At 46.1% G+C, this 22,924-nt stretch overlaps 2 protein-coding genes across 7 annotated transcripts in view; one reads left to right on the top strand and one right to left on the bottom strand.

Moving 5' to 3' along the window:
• Cyfip1 (cytoplasmic FMR1 interacting protein 1) overlaps window positions 1-10,388 on the top strand; it is a 75,210-nt gene extending 64,822 nt beyond the window's left edge. For 3 of the 5 annotated variants that reach the window (XM_021250149.2, XM_021250151.2, XM_087210105.1), the window contains exons 24-31: window positions 323-466; window positions 1,503-1,593; window positions 3,261-3,391; window positions 4,071-4,143; window positions 4,708-4,802; window positions 5,441-5,679; window positions 6,141-6,288; window positions 8,039-8,738. In XM_021250149.2, coding sequence (XP_021105808.1) covers window positions 323-466; window positions 1,503-1,593; window positions 3,261-3,391; window positions 4,071-4,143; window positions 4,708-4,802; window positions 5,441-5,679; window positions 6,141-6,288; window positions 8,039-8,203 — 1,086 coding nt within the window. In that variant the 3' untranslated portion in view covers window positions 8,204-8,738. Of the gene's footprint in view, window positions 1-322; window positions 467-1,502; window positions 1,594-3,260; window positions 3,392-4,070; window positions 4,144-4,707; window positions 4,803-5,440; window positions 5,680-6,140; window positions 6,289-8,038; window positions 8,739-8,769 lie in introns of those variants that run through there. The other 2 variants (XM_087210104.1, XM_087210103.1) reach the window with 2 other exon arrangements.
• A 655-nt stretch (window positions 10,389-11,043) lies between these two features.
• Nipa2 (NIPA magnesium transporter 2) overlaps window positions 11,044-22,924 on the bottom strand; it is a 29,168-nt gene continuing 17,287 nt past the window's right edge. For both annotated transcript variants that reach the window (XM_004872191.3, XM_004872192.3), the window contains 5 exons: window positions 20,571-20,805; window positions 19,140-19,196; window positions 15,772-15,862; window positions 14,219-14,379; window positions 11,044-12,110 (listed from right to left, as the gene is read on the bottom strand). In XM_004872191.3, coding sequence (XP_004872248.1) covers window positions 11,476-12,110; window positions 14,219-14,379; window positions 15,772-15,862; window positions 19,140-19,196; window positions 20,571-20,709 — 1,083 coding nt within the window. In that variant the 5' untranslated portion in view covers window positions 20,710-20,805 and the 3' untranslated portion in view covers window positions 11,044-11,475. The remainder of the gene's footprint in view (window positions 12,111-14,218; window positions 14,380-15,771; window positions 15,863-19,139; window positions 19,197-20,570; window positions 20,806-22,924) is intronic.

Raw genomic sequence — 22,924 nt, 5'->3', positions numbered from 1 at the left:
TCAGTGGTCCCCTCCCACGCCAAAAGCTTGCATCACCCTTCTCTGCCTCCTTCTCTGGGGGGTGCTCTCCCCAGCCCCCGGGCATGCAGCTCTACTCCGGGTTCCATTGCCCCATCAGGATCTGTTTCAGCAAGTTTGCTCTTCCTAGCAGGTTGGAGACTTCCATGCTTGCAAGGGCAGCGTATTTCACAAAGAAGCCGGTGGCTCTCTCTCGCGGAGGGTGTTGTGTTGCATGCCTCTTGCCAGTGCCTTTCATGTGCCTGTGTGCATGTGTGCATGTGTGCATGGAGGCTCTGTGTGAAACTCTGACCTTGTCTTCCAGGCTCTGAACCTGGCCTACTCCAGCATCTATGGCAGCTACCGGAACTTCGTGGGGCCACCTCACTTTCAAGTCATCTGCCGGCTGCTCGGCTATCAGGGCATCGCCGTGGTCATGGAGGAGCTTCTGAAGGTTGTCAAGAGCCTGGTGAGTTTCCCTGAAGGAGCTTCCTTCCTATGGCCTGAATTTCCCAGGGCAGAACCGCCAGAAGCTCTTCTCTGAACTATGAATCTTCAACAGATGAATGATTCCATTTAGTTTTAAACACTTCTGACACTTCGATTTCTCCCCCATTTTTCCTAATTCAAGAAAGTGGATCCACCATACCTTGACCTGAGGCAGGGGAATCCCTGAGCCCAGGGGTTTGGAGCCAGCCTGACCCTGTCCCTTAAAAAAGGAAAAAAAGAAAAGAAAATGAATCTAGGTTATTTTAACTTGATTCATAGAAGGTGTTTTAAATTACCAAAACAGTACCTTCCTTATGAGAGAGTATTATTCTTTTCACTGAGTATAGATTTTCATCTCTCCCACTATTCAACCGCTAGTCAAGAAAGAGCTTGAAACTGAATGTGTGGCCATCTGAATTGAGTAGGAATCTATCAAGGAAATGAGATGGCCGTGCGCATACAGGAAGACAGAGGCTAAAAGAATTCTAAGAAGCTGATAAATCCACAACCGCACAGGTCAGGTCAAAGTTAATTAGAGCATAGATGAGTTTGGTCACTTGCACAGCCTCGATCCTGGGGCCTGCCAGGGCCCAGCGGAAGTTCTGCTCCCCGGTGTGTGCAGGCTGGACGAGGCTGAGATTCCTGTGCCATGGCCGAGCAGAAGGGGACTAGTGCAGCCCTGCAGCTCCACAGACCCATCAGAAGATCCAGGCACCGGCCTGCCCTGAGGACTGTGGTCCCGGGGCTGCAGAGCCATCAGCAGGGGAGGCGCACCATGGCCCCCAGCACTCCTGCCCGCTTCCTGCCCCCCTCAGGGCCCCGAGCCTCAGAGGGACACTGGTTTATGGCGTGAATTTGGTCACTGGCCTTTCCACAGTGGGGTCTCCTTCCCCTGCCAGAGCAGCACTGTAGCCTGGTCATTATCAGGATTCTGCTAACAGAATGTTTTCACAGCACCTGCTGGCTGCAGCCTCCAGGAGGATGGAGGCCGTGGCCCATGCAGCCTGTCTCCCCAGCTCCAGGGCACGATCCTGCAGTACGTGAAGACGCTGATGGAGGTGATGCCCAAGATCTGCCGCCTGCCCCGCCATGAGTACGGCTCTCCCGGTGAGTGTGAGGGCTTGGGCTGCGGAGCGCACAACGGTGTGCACAGGGGAAGGAGAGGTCAGGCCTTAGGCCACAGCGAAGGACCTGCACTGGACATTATTGGGAAGAACTTGCTTTGCCTTCCCTGGGGAGGAGGTAACCGCCCAGCAGATGCACCCTTCTCCAACCAAGAAGCACGTGGGCGCGAAGGCACAACAGGCCCCTGCTGCCGGTGGAGGCTGTGCGCTAGGCGTCGAGGATGTCAGGGCTCTGGACACTGCTTCCCACAGACCCCTGCCAAAGAGCATGGGGCGCCTGACTACTGGGTCCTGCTGCCCGGTGGGGTGTAGGGACCTGAGCCTGTGAGGCAGCCCCCTTCTCCTGTCTGTCAGACAGATGTCCCCCTGGCTTCGGCCTGCAGCCAGAAGGCTCTCAGGCAGATGCGTCAGCTGTGTGAACACGCACACGAATTGCTGCTGTTGGGCTATCTAGATAAGCGGCTTCAGTGATTCCAGAAAGCACTGTTTCACGATAAGACCGAGTGGGAGGAAGCTTTGTCAGTCAGGGCTGGGTCTGGTCTCTCGCAGGACAGTCCTCTGAGTGTCGTAGAGGTGGACACTCGCCTTGTCCTGAGGGACTTGAGCCTCCATGTGCGTGACGGTGGGAGGCCTGGGCACCGGCCCCAGCTCACAACTGCTGTTGTTGTCTGAGGGAGCAGTGAGGGGCCACTCTGCCACCATGCAGAGAAATTAGTGTGCCTGTGGCCAGTCCTGTGTAGAAGAATCTGATCTCAGCTTGTCAGAAAGTAAATGAATAATGCTGGGAACCTAAAACAGCTGGAGATGGGAGTTGTGGATGCCGCAGAGGAACCCATGTGGGTGCACTACAGCGCAGGAAACGCTGCCCCGCCTGTGAGGGGTCATCACCCGGCAGTGGCGCTGCTGGCAACTGGCACGTGCCAAGCAGCAGGAGCAGGGCCCAGGCCATGGTGAGGAAGGGGCTTTCTCAGGCGCTTGGGTTGGCAGGCCCTCGTGGAGTGGCCCTCAGGGCCTGACCTGGGAATGAGGCGATTCACTGTAGTGAGTTTCCTGTCCAACTTCCTCCTCTCCGGGTAATCGGGGTCTGAGTCTTCCGCCTTACCATGTGCATTTCAGAATCGGGCTGTGCCTTCTGCCTGGGTTCGCACTGGATGTACAGATCAGATTAGGACTCTTGATTTCTTTCCAGTCTTCATGGCTGCATTGTTGCGTGCTGAGTTCCACTGTCCAGGCATCTCAGTAAAGCCCTGGCCTTGCTCTGGAACCCAGGGAGAGTGCAGCTTTCCCAACGGTGATGTTAGCTGCAGTTTGGAGTCCACCCTTGAGCAGATGAGTGTTCGTGCTTCAGTGCCTTGTGAGGGGTACTGCACCTGGCAGACGCCTGTCTCCTCTGGGGGAGGAGATGGCGTGCTCTCTCCTGTACTCTTGTATTGTGGCGGTAATTCCTGTCATCATTGCCTCTTCTGAAGGGGCGGGGTTGGTAGGGAAAGGGGTGCCCATCAAAGCCTGGGCACAGGACCATGCGGTCAGCGGCAGACTGGATGCTGTGCCGTTCCCGTTGACGCTCCATGTACAGCTGCCATGGAACCAGGATGCTGGGGTACTGCCCCTCCAGCCTCCACCGACTCCCCACCTGCTTCCGCCCCTCAGGCATCTTGGAATTCTTCCATCACCAGCTGAAGGACATCGTGGAGTACGCGGAGCTGAAGACTGTGTGCTTCCAGAACCTGCGGGAGGTGGGCAATGCAGTGCTCTTCTGTTTGCTGATCGAGCAGAGCCTGGTGAGTCCTTGGGCCACTGCCCCGCCGTGCTGGGCTGGCTCCCGCCAGGGCCCCGGAGGCATCTTGATGGGGAAGTTTTTGTGGGGCATCGAGGAGCAGTGCTGTAAAACACCGTTCTTTTTTTCACAGCTACTTATTTGAAATTTGTTCTTTGGATTTGAAAGACAAAAACGTAATATGCATTGTTTCAAGGTTTTTCTCACCTACCCAGTGAGAGTGTTGCTATGTTGCTGCTTAAAGCATCTGTCTTCTCGGCCTTGATGGCTTTGGCAGGGCAGAGCTGTGCTTGGGAACACACTTCAGAGCATAGCCGCAAGGCTGCCAGGCTGCTAGGGTCCTTGCTGTGAGAGACGATGTGCTCACTCTGGGAGTCCAAGGCCAGATGCAGACATATCTGGGCGTCAACAGCCTCCAGGGGACGTGACGTCCCCTTCCTGCCGTTCCCCTAGAGTTTCCCACATAGTGAGTGCAAAAGGAAACTGCAGCAGTGGCCTTACACTCCCCCTTGGCCTCGTCACCTGCTCACCCGGGGCCCCAAGTGCCACCCTGCCCACGACAGCACACTGCCATCATCCCTGCCCGTTGACAGACTACTCGGTATTTTTCACTAAATGGCAAGAGTGTCTTCAGCAGTGGGTTTCTCAGCACTTCGTAATGTGGCTTCCCTTTCTCCGTGCAGTCTTTAGAAGAAGTATGTGACCTGCTGCATGCGGCCCCTTTCCAGAATATCCTGCCACGAGTCCACGTGAAAGGTGAGCCTGGGTCTCGGCCCTGGAGTCCAGACAGCCCACTGCACAGTGCTGCTTGCGCGGGCGTATGTGTTTGACACTCGTCACAGCGGGGCTAAGTGGATGGATGTGTGGATGTAACGTAGTTAAATGGATAACGACAGTGAAACGTCTATGTGGAGATGATGTCTAGGGTCTGCTTCAGAACGGCAGGGGAGTGTGGAAGGTGAGTTGATGGTTGTCCCAGCAGGTGAGCGGTTAAGAACCTCACTGTACTCTTCTGCTGCAGCTCATATTTGAAATTTTCAGTAAGCTTAAAAAATGAATATTTAGCAAAATCAGTTCTGTTGGGCTTTGTTGTTTGTGCTCTTTTCAGTTTATTGCATGGGGGAATTACACCAGTCCCAGTTGAAAGTACAGCCTAAATGGAAACATTCCACAAGCAAATCTGTCAGTTTGAATTAAAATATCAAATGAGATAGTACTGCAGAACTTCTTTCCAAAGAATCTTTATCCACATTAACAATCTTTTATGACTATTTCTTCCTGCAAAGAAGGAAAATATAATAAAGTATTTTTCCCCTGCAGAGGGGGAGAGGCTCGATGCCAAGATGAAGAGGCTGGAAGCCAAGTACGCCCCACTGCATCTGGTCCCACTCATCGAGAGGCTGGGGACCCCACAGGTACAGTGGGTGTGGCCACCCAGAGCTGCAGTGTGGTGAGGGGTCAGATGGGCATCCGTCCCCAGCCCTCTGGGGAATGCACAGGACACTGTAGATGAGCGGTACAGACTCACACAATAAATGTCCATCCCTTTGCAAAGGCTTTTTCAGAGGGTTTCTTTTACAACAGAAGAAAGTGGACAGAGGCCTCGGGGCAGTCTGATTCTGTGCCTGCTTATACTGCATCCCTGTCAGTCGACCTCTGCATGCTTGCCATCTTGAGCCAGATGGTTCTTTGTTGGGGCATCCTGTGCACTGCAGGGTGTCTAGTGGTACCCCAATTGCTGCCTGTTACATGCCAGTAGACCCAACCACACTGTGGAGACCAAAAATGTCTCCACACATTGCCAAATGTGCCCCAGAGGCAAAGTCACTAGCAGTTCAGCACAGCTGTCGATATCCCTTGACTATGAACCAGTCAGTCTCACAGGATATGTAATTTTATGTATATATATGTAAATAACATATATATAAATATGTATATATAAAATTACTGAAGCTTGTTTTGTTGCTGCTTGCTTCCAAACATCTTCTTCTAGCAGCTAATTATTTTGGCATTCATAAACAATACCATTCATTCGTGGTTGTGCTTTCTGCAGCAAATTGCAATTGCAAGGGAAGGGGACTTGCTGACGAAAGAGCGCCTCTGCTGTGGCCTGTCTATGTTCGAGGTCATCTTGACACGGATCCGGACCTTCCTGGATGACCCCATCTGGCGTGGGCCTCTGCCCAGCAATGGGGTCATGCATGTGGATGAGTGTGTGGAGTTCCACAGGCTGTGGAGTGCCATGCAGTTTGTTTACTGCATTCCCGTGGGGACACATGAGTTCACGGTAGAGTAAGTATGCTCTGTGTGGTGCTCTTCCAGAGGCAGTGGGGAGCTGGCGGGGGAGGTGAAGGCAGTAGTGAGAGGTCTGGAAAGGGATCAGACATACACGGAGCTGCGTCAGTGCCACTGAAGCGAGCCTTCTTTCTTGATGCCAGAGACTGGACCCAGGACTAGCATCCATGGGCCCTGAACACATGGGAACTGAAGACAAACCGGACTGTGTATTTCTGGGTGGCAGGTCCTTAACATCATTCCTCCTTGAGGGTCTGGCAAAGGTTAGGAAACAGCATGCCAGAGTTCAGAAACTATCTTTATGGAAACCCGGAAATCACCAGCTGCTCAGGATCATGCTCCTGGCTGTGGACAGTGACTGAGCAGTGAGATGCAGGCAGCCTAGTGGGCAGGGCCTGGAGTGCCTGTGGCCTAGTTTCCGTGTCTCTCGGTAATGACTGCTCTGCTCTTGCTCTTAGGCAGTGTTTTGGCGATGGGCTGCACTGGGCCGGCTGCATGATCATTGTGCTGCTTGGGCAGCAGCGGCGCTTTGCGGTGCTGGATTTCTGCTACCACCTCCTCAAAGTGCAGAAGCATGATGGAAAGGATGAGATTATCAAAAATGTGGTATGTGGACAAAGACTTTCCAGAAGCCTCCTTTCTGTTGAGTTTTTTGGGATGAGGTTTCACCAACTGAAACTTTCTTTCCAAAAGTGAACCTAAATATAAGTGGCATGCAACAAAGTTTGGCAGATTTAAAAAACAAAACACTACCATTTTCCTTCTCTGACTTCTCTCATCCGCAGGATCTGCACCTTCAGATTATTGGTATACGCATCCACTCTTCTCTGTACAACTCAAAATTTGTTTTAACTGCCTTTGTCATTTTATGGAATTCCTTACAGGTGAATTCTAGAAAATATTGCTCCTTGTAGTTAGAAATGATCTTTTCAAATATTGTAGCCTGTCTTCTGTTCTCTTTGTCTGGGACTGAGAGTAGACATGTCACCCCTCCTTACTGTTGCATACCCTGCTGTTAGCTCTCTTCCTAGCGTAGCATCAGCGCAGGTCACCATTAATCTCAACACACCCAGGTCAGCATGGTCCCCGGACCTCCACTCACCTCACACAGCTATTTGGTGTGGTGTCGGACCTCCTTTTTTTCTGCGAGGCAGGTGGCTGACTTCAGATCCTTGTACTTGTAGGAACACGGTCCCCATCTGCTGGCTGCCAGCCCATCTCAGCTTCCGGCATGCCCTGTTGCCATGGCCTTTCTGCCTCTAGCTCACGTAATGGGATAGGGTCTGGCTGGCTGACCAGGAGGCTCCATTTGTCTTCAGGTCCATAACCACAGCACAGGTTCCAAGCCTGTTTTGTGAGGCAGAGGAACAGGTGTGGGTGTCCAAGGGCTCCTGCAGTCACACGTCATTTTCTTGGCTCTGCCAAGTGCTGAGTTCTTATGTGTCTTTCAGGTAACTTACTTGAGCTGTAGCTGATCTGCTGAGTTTCTACCTCCAAAAGTTCTATGTTCCTTTTTCTCAAGTTCAATTTAGTTCTTCCAATCTTGGTTGAAATTGATAAATCTTTTAATTCTATAAAAAGAACTTAATTCATCTGATTTCCCTAAAATTTGCATTGGCTCCTGCTCATTCCCAGGGGCTGGTGCCAACCTGGGACCACATTAGCCTAATTAAAGGGTGCTAGCTTCATGTGCTTTCAGGGGTGCTCCAGTCTGCTCACAGCCCAGGCTGTCTCACCCCAATGATGCTGTTTTCTGCCTTACCACCTTTTTTTCTGGTATTGGGGATCGAGCTCAAGACCTTGCGCTTGCAAGGCAGGCACGGTGCCACTGAGCTAAATCCCCAGGCCCTGCTTTACCACCTTTGTGAGTACAACCACTAGTGCCTGTACAACTTTGTTGGGTTTTTTTGGTACTAGGGATTGAACTTGGGACCTTGTGCTTTCTAGGCAGGCGGCGGAACCACTGAGCTAAATCCCCGGCCCAAAAGTTTGTGTTTTAATGTTGTTATTCTCTGTCCAGATCAATCATAACAGGAAGGTCGGTGAAGTCTAGAACTCGTCTTCCTCTTCATAGTTCCAACTTTTACCATACAGTGGGTTCTTAGTACATGTTTATATTGAATCAATATACTTCTGAAGTTTTGCAGAGCTACACATGGCAGCATGAAACCAACAGAAATGCATTTAAACTGAAAGTATATTCATTGTTGCAGTAATGGCATTTAAAATATAGTATGTGTTTCAGTATAGTTTGCTGTAATTTTTCTGAGAAAATATGACAATCCCAATATTGAGTTAGAAAAAAGTGCCCGTTACAAGGGTTAATAATAAAATGGCTTGATCTCAACTGTTGTAGCCTTTGAAGAAGATGGTGGAGAGGATTCGCAAGTTCCAGATCCTCAATGATGAGATCATCACCATCCTGGACAAGTACCTGAAGTCGGGCGATGGGGAAAGCACCCCGGTGGAGCATGTGCGCTGCTTCCAGCCACCCATCCACCAGTCTCTGGCCAGCAGCTGAGGTGCAGGGCGGCCGCCAACACGGCAGCTCCCAGTGCAGTTCTCGCTGTAAGTGCCTAGCGAGATTTTTAGGGACTATTTTTCAGTACCTCTACACTTGTTCAAGGGGGGGGTACCTTTTGATCTAAAAGCTTAATTTTATAAAATTGACTTATTTTTCTAGACTAAAATTGTATATGCTTTTGGTAATTAGGAAGTCGCCATCATGCTCTTACAGAACCACTTTCAGGTTTGCTGGAGTGTCCCAGCAGCTGGCCACGCAATGTAACACTGCCGAGCTCATTCATTTTTCCCTTAATAAACTTAGTAATTGCTAATTGTATCAAATCCTACCCCAATTGCCATTAAACTTCATGACTAGTTAGCTGTAGTTTAGGGAGTTTTCTGGTGTTCTTTTATGAACAATCTTTTCTAAGTCATTCTCCTTTTTTTGTGCTGGTGTTTTGAAAGATAGTGAACTCGATTCTTCAGTTTCCACTAAATCCAAATATGAAATCTAGGAGTACAGCTTAGAGAAATAAAACTAATGAAATCTATTCCTGTGCATTCATTTACTGCCTGTCCTAGCTGGCATGGGCAGGTGCTCTCTCCTAGTTCCAACGGCTTCTGGCCACCTCCAGGATGTGGACAAGGGACAGGACCATGACACCCTTGAAACACTACCCGCCTCACCAGCACAAACATCTGACTTACATGCAGATCAGCAAGATGGAAGAAACGCGTGTGGCTGCTCCATGTTGGCTGTGAAAGACGCTAAGCACCTCTGACCCGGAAGCTGGCAGTGTGGGAAGGCTGACCTGGGACAATAAGCACTGCACACGAGGAACGGAGGAGACCGCGAGTCCTGTCCTGGCATCCCCGGCTCTCCCTCCCCACTGCTAGGTGACCTGTCGCAGGTGGCTGGAATTGCCCCTATGTCAAGTCTAAGACTAGTTTGGTCTACTTACCAGAATTATGGAAATGGATAAAAGTGGCTAAGAACTGAGCCAGGTACAGTTGGTATAGTGTAGTCCCAGCTACTCTGGAAGCTGAGATGGAAGGATCAAGGCCATCCAGGACATCATGAGACTGTCTCAAAAAAAGGAAAGAAACTGCACTACTGGGCTAGGGAACACTGAAGTGCAGGAGCTCCAAGCACCGTAAAACAGGGCAACGAGCCGCTGTGCCATACTGCTAACCCGAGTTACATGACCTTTAACAGACAGAACTATTACTTATAAAAAGCAACCTAAGGATGACTGGTGACAGGAACTAATAACCCTGGGGCCAGTGTTCTGCTACAGATGAGGAGTGGCGCCTGCTTACCCTATGCAGTACAGGGCAGAAGTTAGTTATTTGCAAACCTGGGGCCTTGTGCTTGCCAGGCAGGCACAGCCCCACCGAGCTACATCCCCAGCCAAAAGTTCTTTAACTAATGAAAATGTAGCAAGTCGTTCTGTACAGGATTCCTAGTGCTGTGAAATGGTAGATAATAAAGAATCTGTTAGCATCAGTTACGGATTCTCTGCGAGGGCACTGCCATCCCCAAGGGAGTGAAACCTGGTCTTCTACACAGGCCGGAGCAGACATGGTGCCTAAGCCTAAGCAGAGAAGTGTGCGCCTGCAGTGTGCAGTGCACAGAGGGCCGGGTGGAACTCAGTGCCAGTGTGCTCACCTGGCGCGTGGAAGGTGCACACTGAGCCTCAGCACCAAATCAGTTTTTAAAACTTATACTGCAGGGTGCTGGCTGAGAAAGTCTGACAGACTCCTTGGAGCACCAATGCTAGCTGGAAAAAGATTTTATGAGATCTGGGCCAGTGTGTCGTGTCCACTCTCCGCCCCCCGCCCAGAGGCCAGTACCGAGTGGCAGGCCAGCCACTGTAGTCTTGGGGGGAGAGCAGCAGGGGCAGTGACAGGCCCAAGCCTCTGCTCTTGCTGCCACCCGGGGCAGGACATTTTAAAGGCCAATGAACAGCAGCTATAAGTAGATAGGTTTTGAAGATGGGATAGGGTTTGTTACACGTTTGTAATTTCCCATAGCATGTTTTCATGAACATTTTCTAAAAGTCCAAAATATATGATGTCCCAATGAACTCTTAAGTAAGGACCTGGCACAGAGACCATATTTTATAGACTTTAGCATTCGGACTGTCTAAAAGAAATTTGTTGAACTCTTTATTATAACACCGGTTAAATTTATGAAATCACCCCAGTCTCCTGATTTTATTTCCCAGTTGTTAAAAGGTCTAAATGACACTGTAATTCATATGAAAATATACTCCAAAGGACAAGAATTGATGTAAAATGGCAATGAAGGTTCTAGGCACCATGGGATTCACCTGATCAAGGAATAAAATAAACTTACCCTGAGAGTAAGGTGGGGCCAGACTGCTGAGCAGACCATACTGGTTTAGAGAGCTGCTAAGGAGGCCTCAGATGCACACAGGAAACATGAAACCAGATGCGCAGGAACAAGTCACAGCCAGAGAAATGCTTCCTCCACATGATTCCCTAACCTGGTAGAGATCAAACTCAGGGCCCTTGTGCCTTTCAGGTCCTTGCGTTTGCAGGGCAGGTGGAGGAACCACTGAGCTAAATTCCTGGCCCTCTAACCTTTTGTTTTGTAAAAGACTTTCATTTTAAAATCGAGGATTCCTAAGCCAGGCGTGGTGATGCATGCCTGTGATCCCAGTGCCCAGGAGATAGGATTGCCACTAGTTTGAGGCCTGCCTGGGCCACATAGTGAGTTCAAAGCCATCCTGAACTGTAGAGCGAGACCCTGTCTCAAAAAAATAAATAAAAACTGAGAATTCCCTTAAGCTAATACTTCAAAATTAAAATAATTCATCAAACAGGAGTCAATTTTACAGGTAAGGTAAATCAATCATAATGTATTGGGATAATTTTGTTCTTTTTTACAGTCAAAAAGCCTTATGTGGCCAGAGATCAATGGAATGGGGATGACAAATGTACATTTCAGACCTTCATCACCAATGAAAAAATAAAGCATTTTATAGACTTAAAACTGCCATTAGTGCATTTAGATTTTGGAGAAAGAATCAAAATGTAAAATACCTCTACAATAATACAATGTTAATAGAAATTGGCCATGTACTAAGGTCATTTTAGTAAGCTACCATTGTTTAAATATAAGAAAAGTAATTTCTTGGTGAAAATTAGTGAAACCTTAAAAAAGATTGTCTTTAGAGAACATAATGCTTTTTCAGACACATTCTGATATTCAAAATCTGTGTTGTAACAGAGCTACTGATTAACCCTTTAATCACACCTTTCTTAAAAAGCTGTCAGGCTTCCATTTCTCCGGGAGACATTCTCACCAGCGTGTTGTTCAATTCCACAAGGTAAGCTTTCTTCATTATCATTCAGCACTTCATACATGTTAGAGAGACTGCCATTCACTGCTTTTTCATCTTTTCGAAAAGATATGGGCAGACTTGCTAGACTAAAGCTGACGTCTTTAAAGGCATGCAACAAAAATATCCCCACAATGATTGTGAAGAAGCCACTCAGAGTTCCAGTGACGTCATCCACAGGCATACCCTGCCACTCCTTAAAGAGAATAGCCGAGCAGGTTAAAACGGAGGTCGTGAAGAACACATAGTAGATGGGCGTCACGATGGACGTGTTGAATATGTCCAGCGCCCGGTTCAGGTAGTTGATCTGAATACTCACGCAGACCACCAGGCTCAGCAGCAGGACCCAGGCCAGTGGGAGCTGCAGCACAGGCCTGCCCGCCAGCAGCTCCTTGATGGCGATGCCCAGGCCCTTCACGCAGGAGACTGAGAACGCACCAATCACAGAACAGATGGTAATGTACACCAGGATGTTGGTCTGCCCGTGGCGAGGCCCCACCACGAAGATCAGTATCAAGGACACGATGACCACAAGTGTCGCAAAGACCACAAAGCCTGGAGGAAAGGAGTTGCCTGCATCAAACATTTGGTCAGATGTTCTCCTTAAACAGATGATCAAACAACAAAATATAATGAACTAGACAGGAAGTAGAAAAAGTATGCCCGTAAAAGAAAAAGCATCTTAGGGCTGGGAGTTTAGCTCAGGTGTTTCACCACCTGCTGCGCAAGTGCAAGGACCTGAGTTCAATCCCCGATACCAAAAAAGAAAAGAAAAGAAAAAGCATCTTCTCCTGCCATAGGAATCATGGCACAAGCATATAATCACAGTCCCTGGGAGCTGGAGGCAAGAGGACTGCTGTGAGCTTGAGGCCAGCCTGGGCTACATAGTTCGAGACCAGCCTGAACTGCCTACACAGCGAAACCCTATCTCAAAAAAAGAAGGAAAGAAATGCTGGGGAGGGTGAGGAAGGAAGATCTCCGCTGGAGCCAATCAAGGCAACTCAGCAAGGCCCAATCTGAAGGTAAAAAGAGCTGTGACTATAGCTCAGTGGCAAAGCACTTGCCAAGGACATGGCCCTGTTTCTGATCTCCACTATCACTGAACAAAACAAACGGAAGGCTGGGAGATAACCAAGGAAAGCTCCCAAAAGGCAGAGTCAAAACGCAAAATGGAGAAAATGAGAGGAAAACAAAGCAAGAAAATAAATGGGCTGGAGAAATGGCTCAGTGGTAAGAGTACTTGCCCAGCATACACAAGGCCCACACCAAAAAAGAAAAGACAGTCCCGTTCAGGAGGCCCACCGCACACAGTAAGGCCGGGCACAGCACAGGGGTGCTGCCTGCCATCCCAGCAGTCCGGGAGGCCAAGGCAGGAGGATCGCAAGTTCCAGCCCAGCACGAGCAACTTCGCGACTTAGCAAGGCCCTGGCCTGGGCTTAGTGCCCAGTACCACAAGCAAAAACAGAACAAAATAAAAATTCAACTCTGTTCCCCAGAGTTAAGATATCAATTTGCAGGTTTAAAATACTGAACAAGTAGGGCCGGAGATGTAGCTCAGTGGTTCCGCTGCCTGCCTTGCAAGCACAAGGACCCAAGTTTGATTCCCAGTACCAAAAAAAGATATAAAAATACTGACCAAGTACCCAGTACAACAACAAAAGGACGCACATGTAGGCATGTCAGTAGGAAATTCTAGATACCAGTGACCGAAAACATCCCCAAATGCTTCCACAGTTAAAACATGGGTCACATATAACAAAACAATCAACTGCATTTATTTATTTATTTTTTTTCTGGTACCGAGGACTGAACTCAGTACCTTGTGCTTATGAGGCAGACACAGTGCCACTGAGCGAAATCCCCGGCCCTGCATTTGATCTCTTAATAGCAACACAAAGTGAAGATACAATGGAAGTTATAGTAGGAAAAGAAATCACGGTATGGTTAAGACGAGAATACAGGGCCGGGGATTTTAAAAGCTCAGTGGTTTCGCCGCCTGCTGCACAAGTGCAAGGACCCGAGTTTGATCCCTGGTACCCAAAAAACCCAAACAAACAAAAAGATGAGAATACAAACTATATGACAAAAAAATGTACACAAGTACACAAACCTGAGTAGATGCAATAAGATACAGTAGATAATGACTAAATCCAAGGAAGCAGCAGCAACACGTGCATGTTATTTAGAAATACAGAGTTTAAAGAACAAAAGCAGCAAGGGCCTGGAGAGAGAACCACAGCTACTTTTTATTTTCCATAATAGCCTATGTAGAACAGTTTGTTTCAATATTCACATAAGATTTTGATTATAGTAAAAACCAGCACACACCTACAATCCCAGCACTCAGGAGGCTGAGGCAAGAGAAGTGCCATGAATTCAAGGCCAGCACAGACTACACAGCAAGACTCTGTCTCTTAAAAACAAACCAAAAAATAAAGTAAAAACTAAATTAAAAAGTAAAAGTACAGCTGGTGTGGTGGTGCACACCTGTAATCCCAGCACTTGGGAGGCAGAGGCAGGAAAATCACTGCACGTTCAAGACCAGCCTAGGTTACACAGTGAGCTCAAGGCCAGGCTGGATTACACAGCAAGACCCTGTCTTAAAAAACAAAAACAGAAAAAGTAAAATGAAATCCAACCAATAAAGCTTTTCTTTTTCTTACCTGGATCACCTAACTTGTGTGACATTTCATCCAAAGTCTCTATCTCCTCCTCCTTTGGAGCATGGATGACCATCACGGTAGACCCTAGAATACTTAGCAAACACCCAATCTTCCCATGAAGATTGAGTCTTTCATTTAGGAAGTATGAGGAAAGGATGGCACTAAAATGGGAGGCAAAGGGGGTTGAGAACTTTAATCGGCTACTTTCCCCATTTGTAAATATCAGCAGACTCACAGCTTAAATTACTGAATCACACTAAAGCACTGTGCGATTATGAAGACTCGAGCTTTCGGCCTAAGTAAAAATGTACATCTGACTATAAGCGGAATCACTCGCTTCACCATATAGCAAGCCTGCATACTTACCATCTCTCCTTTCCAAGAAACTTACTGTTTAGAGTACTACAGAAGATTTTAGTTTGTAAAATTTATGTCCTAATTAAAAATCTATAGCCAGGGGCTGGGGATTTAGCTCAGTGGTTCTGCCGCCTGCCTTGCAAGCAGAAGGTCTCAAATTCGATCCCCGGTACCAAAAGAAAAAAAATTGTTCAGCTTTTCCCTACTGGTTAATTTGATACAGTCCACTTACATGTCCATTTAATTTAACTATATGTAATTGGTCTCTCATCCTATGTTATTTACAAACTCAGAGTTAAGAACAAAAGAAACTACACGTTGAGAGGGCACTGAATTATTAATTTGCCTAAATTATCATATCTTAATTATACCTGTCCCCCCACCCCCACCCCCCAGTACTGGGGATCAAACTCGGGTCCTTGCGCTTGTGCAGCAGGCGGCCAAACCACTGAGCTAAATCCCCAGCCCAATTATACCTGTTTTAATAACATAGCTAGGTTTTTTTTGTTTTGTTTTGTTTTTGGTACCGGGGATTGAACTTGGATCCTTGAGCTTGCGAGGCAGGCAGCAGAACCACTGAGCTAAATCCCCAGCCCAACATAGCTAGTTTTATCCAAACCCAAAAAGAAAACACAGAATAAACCAATATATAAAGTAATGATATAAGAAAAGTTAAGGATAAAGACCATAACCTTATTTTATATATAGTTCCTTGAAAAAAGGGATAAGAACATGTAAATACAGTCAATCAACTTTCAGAATAGTACTGCAAATCAGATTTCAAAATAGGCAGACTGTTTTAATTACTGACACCACACAAGCAGGCCAGTCCTGGGCCACCAGCCGCTGGTGGCACCCAACATGGTTGCCAATGACATCATGTGGCAGGTGTGGCGATGTAACCCTCACCAGCCAGGCCGTGCCAAAGCGCACACGGACTGGGGATGGTCAACAGACAAGGACACCTTGGGGTTTGCAAAATTCAGAATCGTGCATAGCCAAAGCAAAAATCATTCCCCCGCTCATCAACAGCCTGCCTGTCCAGAGGATAACTTGCTGGAGGCAAACTACTAACAGTGGGGGAAAAAGTCCCGAAGGCTGCTGGAATATAAATCACGTCCCTTCATTTAATTAGATGACACGAGTGTTTTACATACTGAGACACTACCGCTCCTGCACGCGGAACGCGCCCTTACCTCACGAGGACGCTGAGAGCTCCCAGGGGGGTCACCAGCGTGGCTGGGGCGAAGGCGTACGCAGCGAAGTTGGCCACCTCGCCAGCTCCCACTGCGAGACACACAACAGACTCTCAGGAGGCATTCAATTTGGAAATGTCTGCATCTATGCAGCTCTATGCATCAGCCTCCATATTTTCTCCTGTTATTAAGGGTTATGGTTCTGTACATTATCAGCACTGAGTATCAAAGTCAATCAGAATCAACACAAATATATAATCGTGACTGAAAAAATTTATGCTTACTTGATGTTTCCATAAAAAAATTTATATCCTACACAATGCACACAAATCTATAAAGCCAAACCTGATACAAAGGTGCTTAAGTCTTTTTCACTGGCTCTTCCTTTTATTTTTAACATGTGTTAATGTGTGCGATACATAATCATTACATTTGTTTTAGGGAACTGATATCTTTTTTTTTTTTTTTTTGGTCTTCTGAGGCAGGGTCTCCCTTTGTAGTTCAGGCTGGCCTCGAACTCACGGCGCTCCTCCTGCCTCAGCCTCCCCGAGTCCTGAGACTACAGGGAAAACTGATATCTTGATCTGATCCCCTCCTCTTTCCTATTCCCCTGCTCCCCTTTCCCTGGCTCTTCTTTCTTAAAACCCAACTCACACAGTGTGAGGATTAGAAACTATGACAGGTGGGGCCGGGGATTTGGCTCAGTGGTTTTGTCGCCTGCTGCGCAAGTGCAAGGACCCAAGTTTGATCCCCAGTACTAAAAAAAAAAAAGAAACTATGACAGGGAGAGAAACAATGACACTATTCTTCAATTTACATTTTAGTGAGGAAAGGCCAAATACATGTGTCAAACAGTTTAAAGTGCCATTAAGAAAACTAAAGCCAGTTAGATCAGCATGCTGAATAAGGAGGCGCCCTTCTTCGAAGTGTGTATGGGAGGAAACCTGCAGGGCAAAGGGAAGTGAGGCATTTACACTGCACGCCTCTCTGGGGCAAGCCATCCACACAGAGGAGTACCCAAGCCCCACTGACACCAGGGTGGCCCCAACAGGAACAACCAGGGACAGCAGCAGGGAGGCAGAGCCCAGGCCACAGCAATACATCTTGCTGAGATGCAGGTGGGAATTTTACCTCAATAGCAAGACCGTCTCACAAGGGGAGGGATTACCACCTACAGGTCTACTGGGTAGTTCATTTTCTCTTATTAAGGTAATTCTATGTCTTCGGTATGACCTTTTGTTCATTAAACACATTTCAATTACTTTTTTTCAACTGCATTTGTCTTTTAATAAATTCTTGTGATTAAGATAAGGTTTGAAGTTCGATCCCCAGTACCAAAAAAAAAGATAAGGTTTGGGGGATTTTTAAATTCTTCCTTTTCTTTCACAATGCTGAGGAGATAAATCCTTTTTCTTTTTCAGACAAGTTCTATGTTCGTTCCTCAGGCTGGCCTTGAACTCAATTCTGCCTCAGCTTCCCAAGCATGTACCACTATGCCCAGATGGGATCATAAATTCTTTTTTGGGGGGGGGTGTTTTGTTTATGAGATGGGGTCTCATGATGTAGTCCAGGCTGGCCTCAAACTCAAGGCCATCCTCCTGCCTCAGCCTCCCGAGTGCTGGGATCACAGGTGTGTCGCACCATGTCCTGGGATCATAATTTTTTTTTTTTTTTTTTGTGGTACTGGGGATTGAACTCAGGACCTTGTGATTTCGAAGCAGGCGTAGTGCCACTGAGCTAAATCCCTGACCCAGGATCATAAATTCTTAATTTCAATGTCGAATCTTAAAATATTCCCCTCTGTAACTCGTGTTTTCTGAAAGTATTTTTAAAATATTTTTCTAAATTTTTTACCTTCTAAATTCTCTATAGTGTCCTGCCTTTCACATTTATGCCTATGGACCACCTGAAGCTGACTGCATGTGCAGTGTAATAGAAACTGATTTTTCTTCTTTTCCACATGGGTAATTAGAGTAACACTGAAGAGTGTATTTCTATGCCATGACACCTCCTTTGTCATATACTGACTGAGACTATTTCATCACCCTCCATTCTATTTTTTACTTTATCTATCTTGGCACAGTAACATACAGAGTTAGTTAGTGTTGCTTTTTAACCCTTAGCCAGCAGAGCAGGTCTTTCACTACCGCTTAAGCATCTCTGCTCATTTTGGACTTGTGCATTTTACATAAAGGTCAACATATCACGTATCATAAATTCTGTAGTTCTGAACGGGATCATCTACCCTATAAGGCAGTATGAAAAACATGACAACTTTATAATGAAGAACTACATGATAATCCCATTAAAATACAACTGTTTGTAACTGAAAGCCCTTGAACACGAGTAACTTGAATGTTCATAAGTCAGGGACTTACCACGTTATGTTTTCAATAGGGCTTGTCCTAGCCTCCTGTCTACAGTTTCATTCTAGCCTTCACTGTATGTCTCCCTTCCAATCTTCACACCTTCAGCTTAGCCCTTATCACCACACACAACACGCACACAGTAACTTGTTTATTTATCTGTTCATTTGTTTTGGGGTGTTGTTGTTGTCTGGTACCAGGGATCGAACTCGGGACCTTGCGCTTTTGAGGCAGGTGTGGCGCCACTGAGCTACATCCCCGGCCCACAGTAACTTGTTTACTGTTTGCCTCCTACCTATAATGTAAGCTTCGCATGGGTAGGATTTTGAGGTTTTTCCACTAACTAGGAATACCTCCAGGCCCTAGAAAAATGCCTTGTATACAAGAGGTGATCAATAAGCATTTATTGATCAGTCAATATCCAGTGTGTCAAAACATTTTTTTCACGTGTTTTTAAAGTAGTCATCCAAATAGCAGACAATCTTATCAAATATACAGAAAGAATTTAAAATCGTATTTTTCTATTAAGCCTTCACTTTAAAAATTATCTTTTTCTTCTTTTCCTTTTTTGTAGTTCTAGGAAATCAAATGTAAGGCCTTGCACATGCTAGGTAAACACTACCACTGAACTATAACCCCAGGCCCAAAACTAACTTCTTAAATTAAGCAGAATTTTAAAAAGATGCACAAGTGGGCCGGGGATTTACCTCAGTGGTTCCACCACCTGCCTCGCAAGCACAAGGTCTCAAGTTCAATCCCCGGTACCCCCTCCGCCAAAAAGCACAAGTATATCAAACATGCTTTCATCAGATGAGTAAAACAAAAAGTCCTGCCATCTAGTTTAATAACTGCTGAGTTACTTTTACAGGTTTAAAGATATTCTGAGTTTTATTCATTAAAACAAAAGTTTTAAAATCTTCTAGTATTATGAGGCTGCAGTATTATCTACAAATACTTTAACATACAGCTTTAACATTTTCTTGAAATGTTCTCCATACGTACTTGACAGCAGTCCAGCCCACCACAACCATTCTTTAAGATATGCATGGCCACCTTGACCTGTGAATGAAAACATACTTCACTTCTTGGAATATTATCAGACTCATGTAAATTATAACCACTATTAGCAATGACAGATCTTAAAATATTTCATTTGTTGACTATAAAGATTTCTGCATCACTACATAATAGAATTTTTTGGTATTATTTTTACAATTACCTTAGAAAAGGGATGTAAGGACCCTGAGTGTTAAAGACGAATTACATTCTTGAGTAAAACAACCAAATCAATCCTTATATTCAGCTCATATTTTCTTCTTTTATTTTATGAACTTAGGCTCAATAAATAAAGAGAATGAGGGCTGGGGATTTAGCACAGTGGCACCACATCTGCCTTGCGAGTACAAGGTCCTGAGTTTGATCCCCAGCAGGAAAAAAAAAAAAAAAAAGTAGCAGCACAATTTAAATGAATAGTCCACCAAGCCACCTGGTTATGCACAGCCCATTTAAGAAGAGACTGTGGCTTACGAGACTGAGGACCACTCACTGCTCATCATTTAAGGCTGCCAGGTGCTCATCCTGCTTTGTCTTTGGCCCACCTCATGAATGAGTAAGAAAGCAACCTAAACCTGAGCCACTGTCCGGAGAAAAAACCAAAGTGCACGATCCTTTACCAGCATATGCTGTAAGGATAAGAGGGAAGGACTCAGGGCCAAGGATGAGGGACTGGCAAACACACAGATGCTAACACTTTCTCCTCTGTCCATTAAACCCCAACAGCATCTGCTGTCTTGTGTTTTAACACTGCTGAATCAGGTTTGGCCACAAAGATGCCATAGGAGAGAAAAAGTCATATTTACTGCCAAAGTAGGTCTACTCATGAGGTCCAATCAGGCCTAGAATGAGGGACTCTGGCTACTCCCCTGTAACAGAGTGGGGATCAGTCACAAGGACCATCCCCAAGGGATTTGCAACTTGTTAGCAACTTCTGGGAACAATGACCTGGGTATTTTTCAAGTCAGGAAGGGACTCTCTTTCCTTCTTGCCAACTGAGATCATGAGGGGAAACATCTAATGTAAAAGCCAGAAGTTCTACTATTATGGACAGAACAGCCGAGCCTTCAGTAAGATTCTGGTTCTGCTCAGGAACCCTATCTTCCTGTGCACAGAAGAAAATTTAAAGGAACATCTGAATGCTAACTTGGCATTGGTACTTGCTCCCACTTTGATAATAACCTCAGGAGTGGGCGCTTAATCCTGACATCTTTTTATTTTTCTCATTACAAAATTACCTGGAAATAAACACTGACAACTTCAACAGTTCCAAGGTGGGAATATACTCACAAGAAGTGAAGATGCGGACTTTCTTAGTAAAGACCCCAAGAATGTAAGCATACACCGGCATCCTTTCAGGTCACAGAGGGTCCAACCTACCTGCTCTCATGGAGCCTTTCCTGGCAAGCCGCAGAAGGCCTTTCTTCTTCAGAATGAAACTCCCTCCAATGAAAATGCTGGAGGTCATAGCCAACCCCAAACCAATATAAAAGTCATATTTTCCACGCCCTGGGCTCATTTCGTTTGTTATGTAGAATTTCCTGGGAATCACATTGATGATCACAGAACATAGAAACTGCTGGTAACTGTAGACAGGTTGATGTAGTCTTCAAATCTAAACAACACAAAATGAAATGAGATCTTTACAGAGTGATCATCACAGCTTAGATGCAATACAAAATTTTACTTCATTTCTCTTTTCATAAAGAAAATTACCATTACTGTTACTGACAATTTTTTTTTGAAACCAGGTCTCACTATTGGAGTTCAGGCCAGTGTTGAACTCACTATTTAGTCCAGGCTCACCTCGTACTCATGGGGATCCTCCTGCCTCAGCCCAAGTGCTGGGATTACAGGCATGCACCACCACATCCAGCTTTCATTTATTATTTAAAGTTAGCACCAATCTAATTATGTAGCAAAGATTGGTTTGTGATTTGAAACCATGTTTAAATTGATTTTATAAATTCTGATTCTGTATTTATGGCTGTTTTTGTTCTGTGGTGCTGAGGATCAAACCAGGGCCTTGCATATGATAGACAATGGTTCTGTATTTTTTGTTTAAATGTTTCCAATCTTGTCTGACAGTCCATAGTAATAAAACATTGCCAGCCAGGTGTGATGCCACATGCCTGTAATCCCAAACTCAGGAGGCTACGGCAGGAGGATTTCAATTCCAGGCCTCACTGGGCCACACAGCAAGTTCCAGGTCAGCCTGAAGTACACAGAAAGACAGCCTGTCTCTAAATTAATTAATTAATTAAAAGAAGGCTAGGGATGTAGCCTAGGGCAAAAGGCCCTGGGTTCAAACTCCAGTACTGTCAAAAATAAATAATAAAATAATTTTGGTGATAAAAAAATTTCTACAGAACAATTAGGCAGAATATACAAATCTAGCTTATTATACATTTATCAACTGCACAAAAGTACCTATACTGGGAGTCACGCGGAAGATGCCTAATCACCCGGCTGCAGACAGGCAGGTCTGCCCATGCCCTACCGAGGTCCTGAGTCGCACAGAACACGCCGAATCAGCCCACTGCAGACAGGCAGGTCTGTGCACGCCCTACCGAGGTCCTGAGTCGCACGGAAGACACCGAATCACCCCACTGCAGACAGGCAGCCACCTAATTCCACACTACAAAGACGGAGAGGACACCAGACCACCAGACCAAGGTACTGAGTCCCACTGTTTCCGGCCCAGAGGTAGGGGCTTCTGAGCCGTCATCTCACTGCTCCTGGTCCAGAGGAAAGGGCTTCCCGGTCACCATCCCTCCCGCTGTTCCCAGCCCACAGGAAAGCGCTTTTGGGTCACCATCCCTACCGCTGCTTGTGGCCCGTCCCACCTCAACCAGCTCAGAGGAGGTAATCCGTGCAGGCGCTAACAGCCCCCACCACAGTCAAAATGAGAAAACACATAAATAAGTCTCAAAACTAGACTTCCAGATCACCTACAGCAACCCCAAAGGGAAATGAGATGGAACACTCTGATACTCAACCACCTGGACCCACTGAACTGGCAACAAAAGGGGATCTGGAAAAAATGAAATCAGAAATAATTTCTCAGATAACAGGAGAAATTGTGCCCCTAGTGCAAGACATGATTAATATATCTAGAGAGGAGCTCAGGAACATGATGGAATCCCAACATAAGAAACAAATGGAATCCATAAAACAGATGCAAATAGATTTCCAGGACATGAAAAACTCCACTGAAAGTCTATACAGCAGAATGAGCCAATGTGAGGACAGAATTTCAGATACAGAAGACTGCAATTAGTGACCAGGAAAAGAAAAATTGCTTCAAAATTATAAGGGAACATGAGAAATCAATCCAGCAGCTGCTAGATGATCCAAAGAAGAATAACATAAGACTGATTTGAGTCAATGAAGAAACAGGAGAGAGTGCAGATGACATAAAAAAACCTCTTCACAGAAATAATGGCAGAAAACTTCCCAAGCAGGGGAAAAGAGCTTGACATACAGATAAGTGAGGCATATAGGACTCCAAATAGCCTTGATCAAAAAAAATCTACACATAGGCATATAATTGTTAAGATTCCAGAAACACAACAGAAGAACAAAGTTCTCCAAGCAGTCAGAGAAAAGAAACAAATCACATACAAAGGAAAGCCCATCAGAATCACAGCAGACTTCTTGACTTCTCAACACAAACCAGCAAGGCAAGAAGAGCTTGGAGTGACATATTCCAAGCCCTAAAAGAAAACAGCCTC

This window comes from Heterocephalus glaber, unplaced genomic scaffold (genome assembly GCF_053883595.1).
Source record: "Heterocephalus glaber isolate CG9 unplaced genomic scaffold, H.glaber_assembly_v1.0 deba00001111, whole genome shotgun sequence".
NCBI lineage: Eukaryota > Metazoa > Chordata > Mammalia > Rodentia > Bathyergidae > Heterocephalus > Heterocephalus glaber.
The sequence above is the reverse complement of the archived record's forward strand: the minus strand, read 5'-3'. Positions and strand labels throughout refer to the sequence as shown.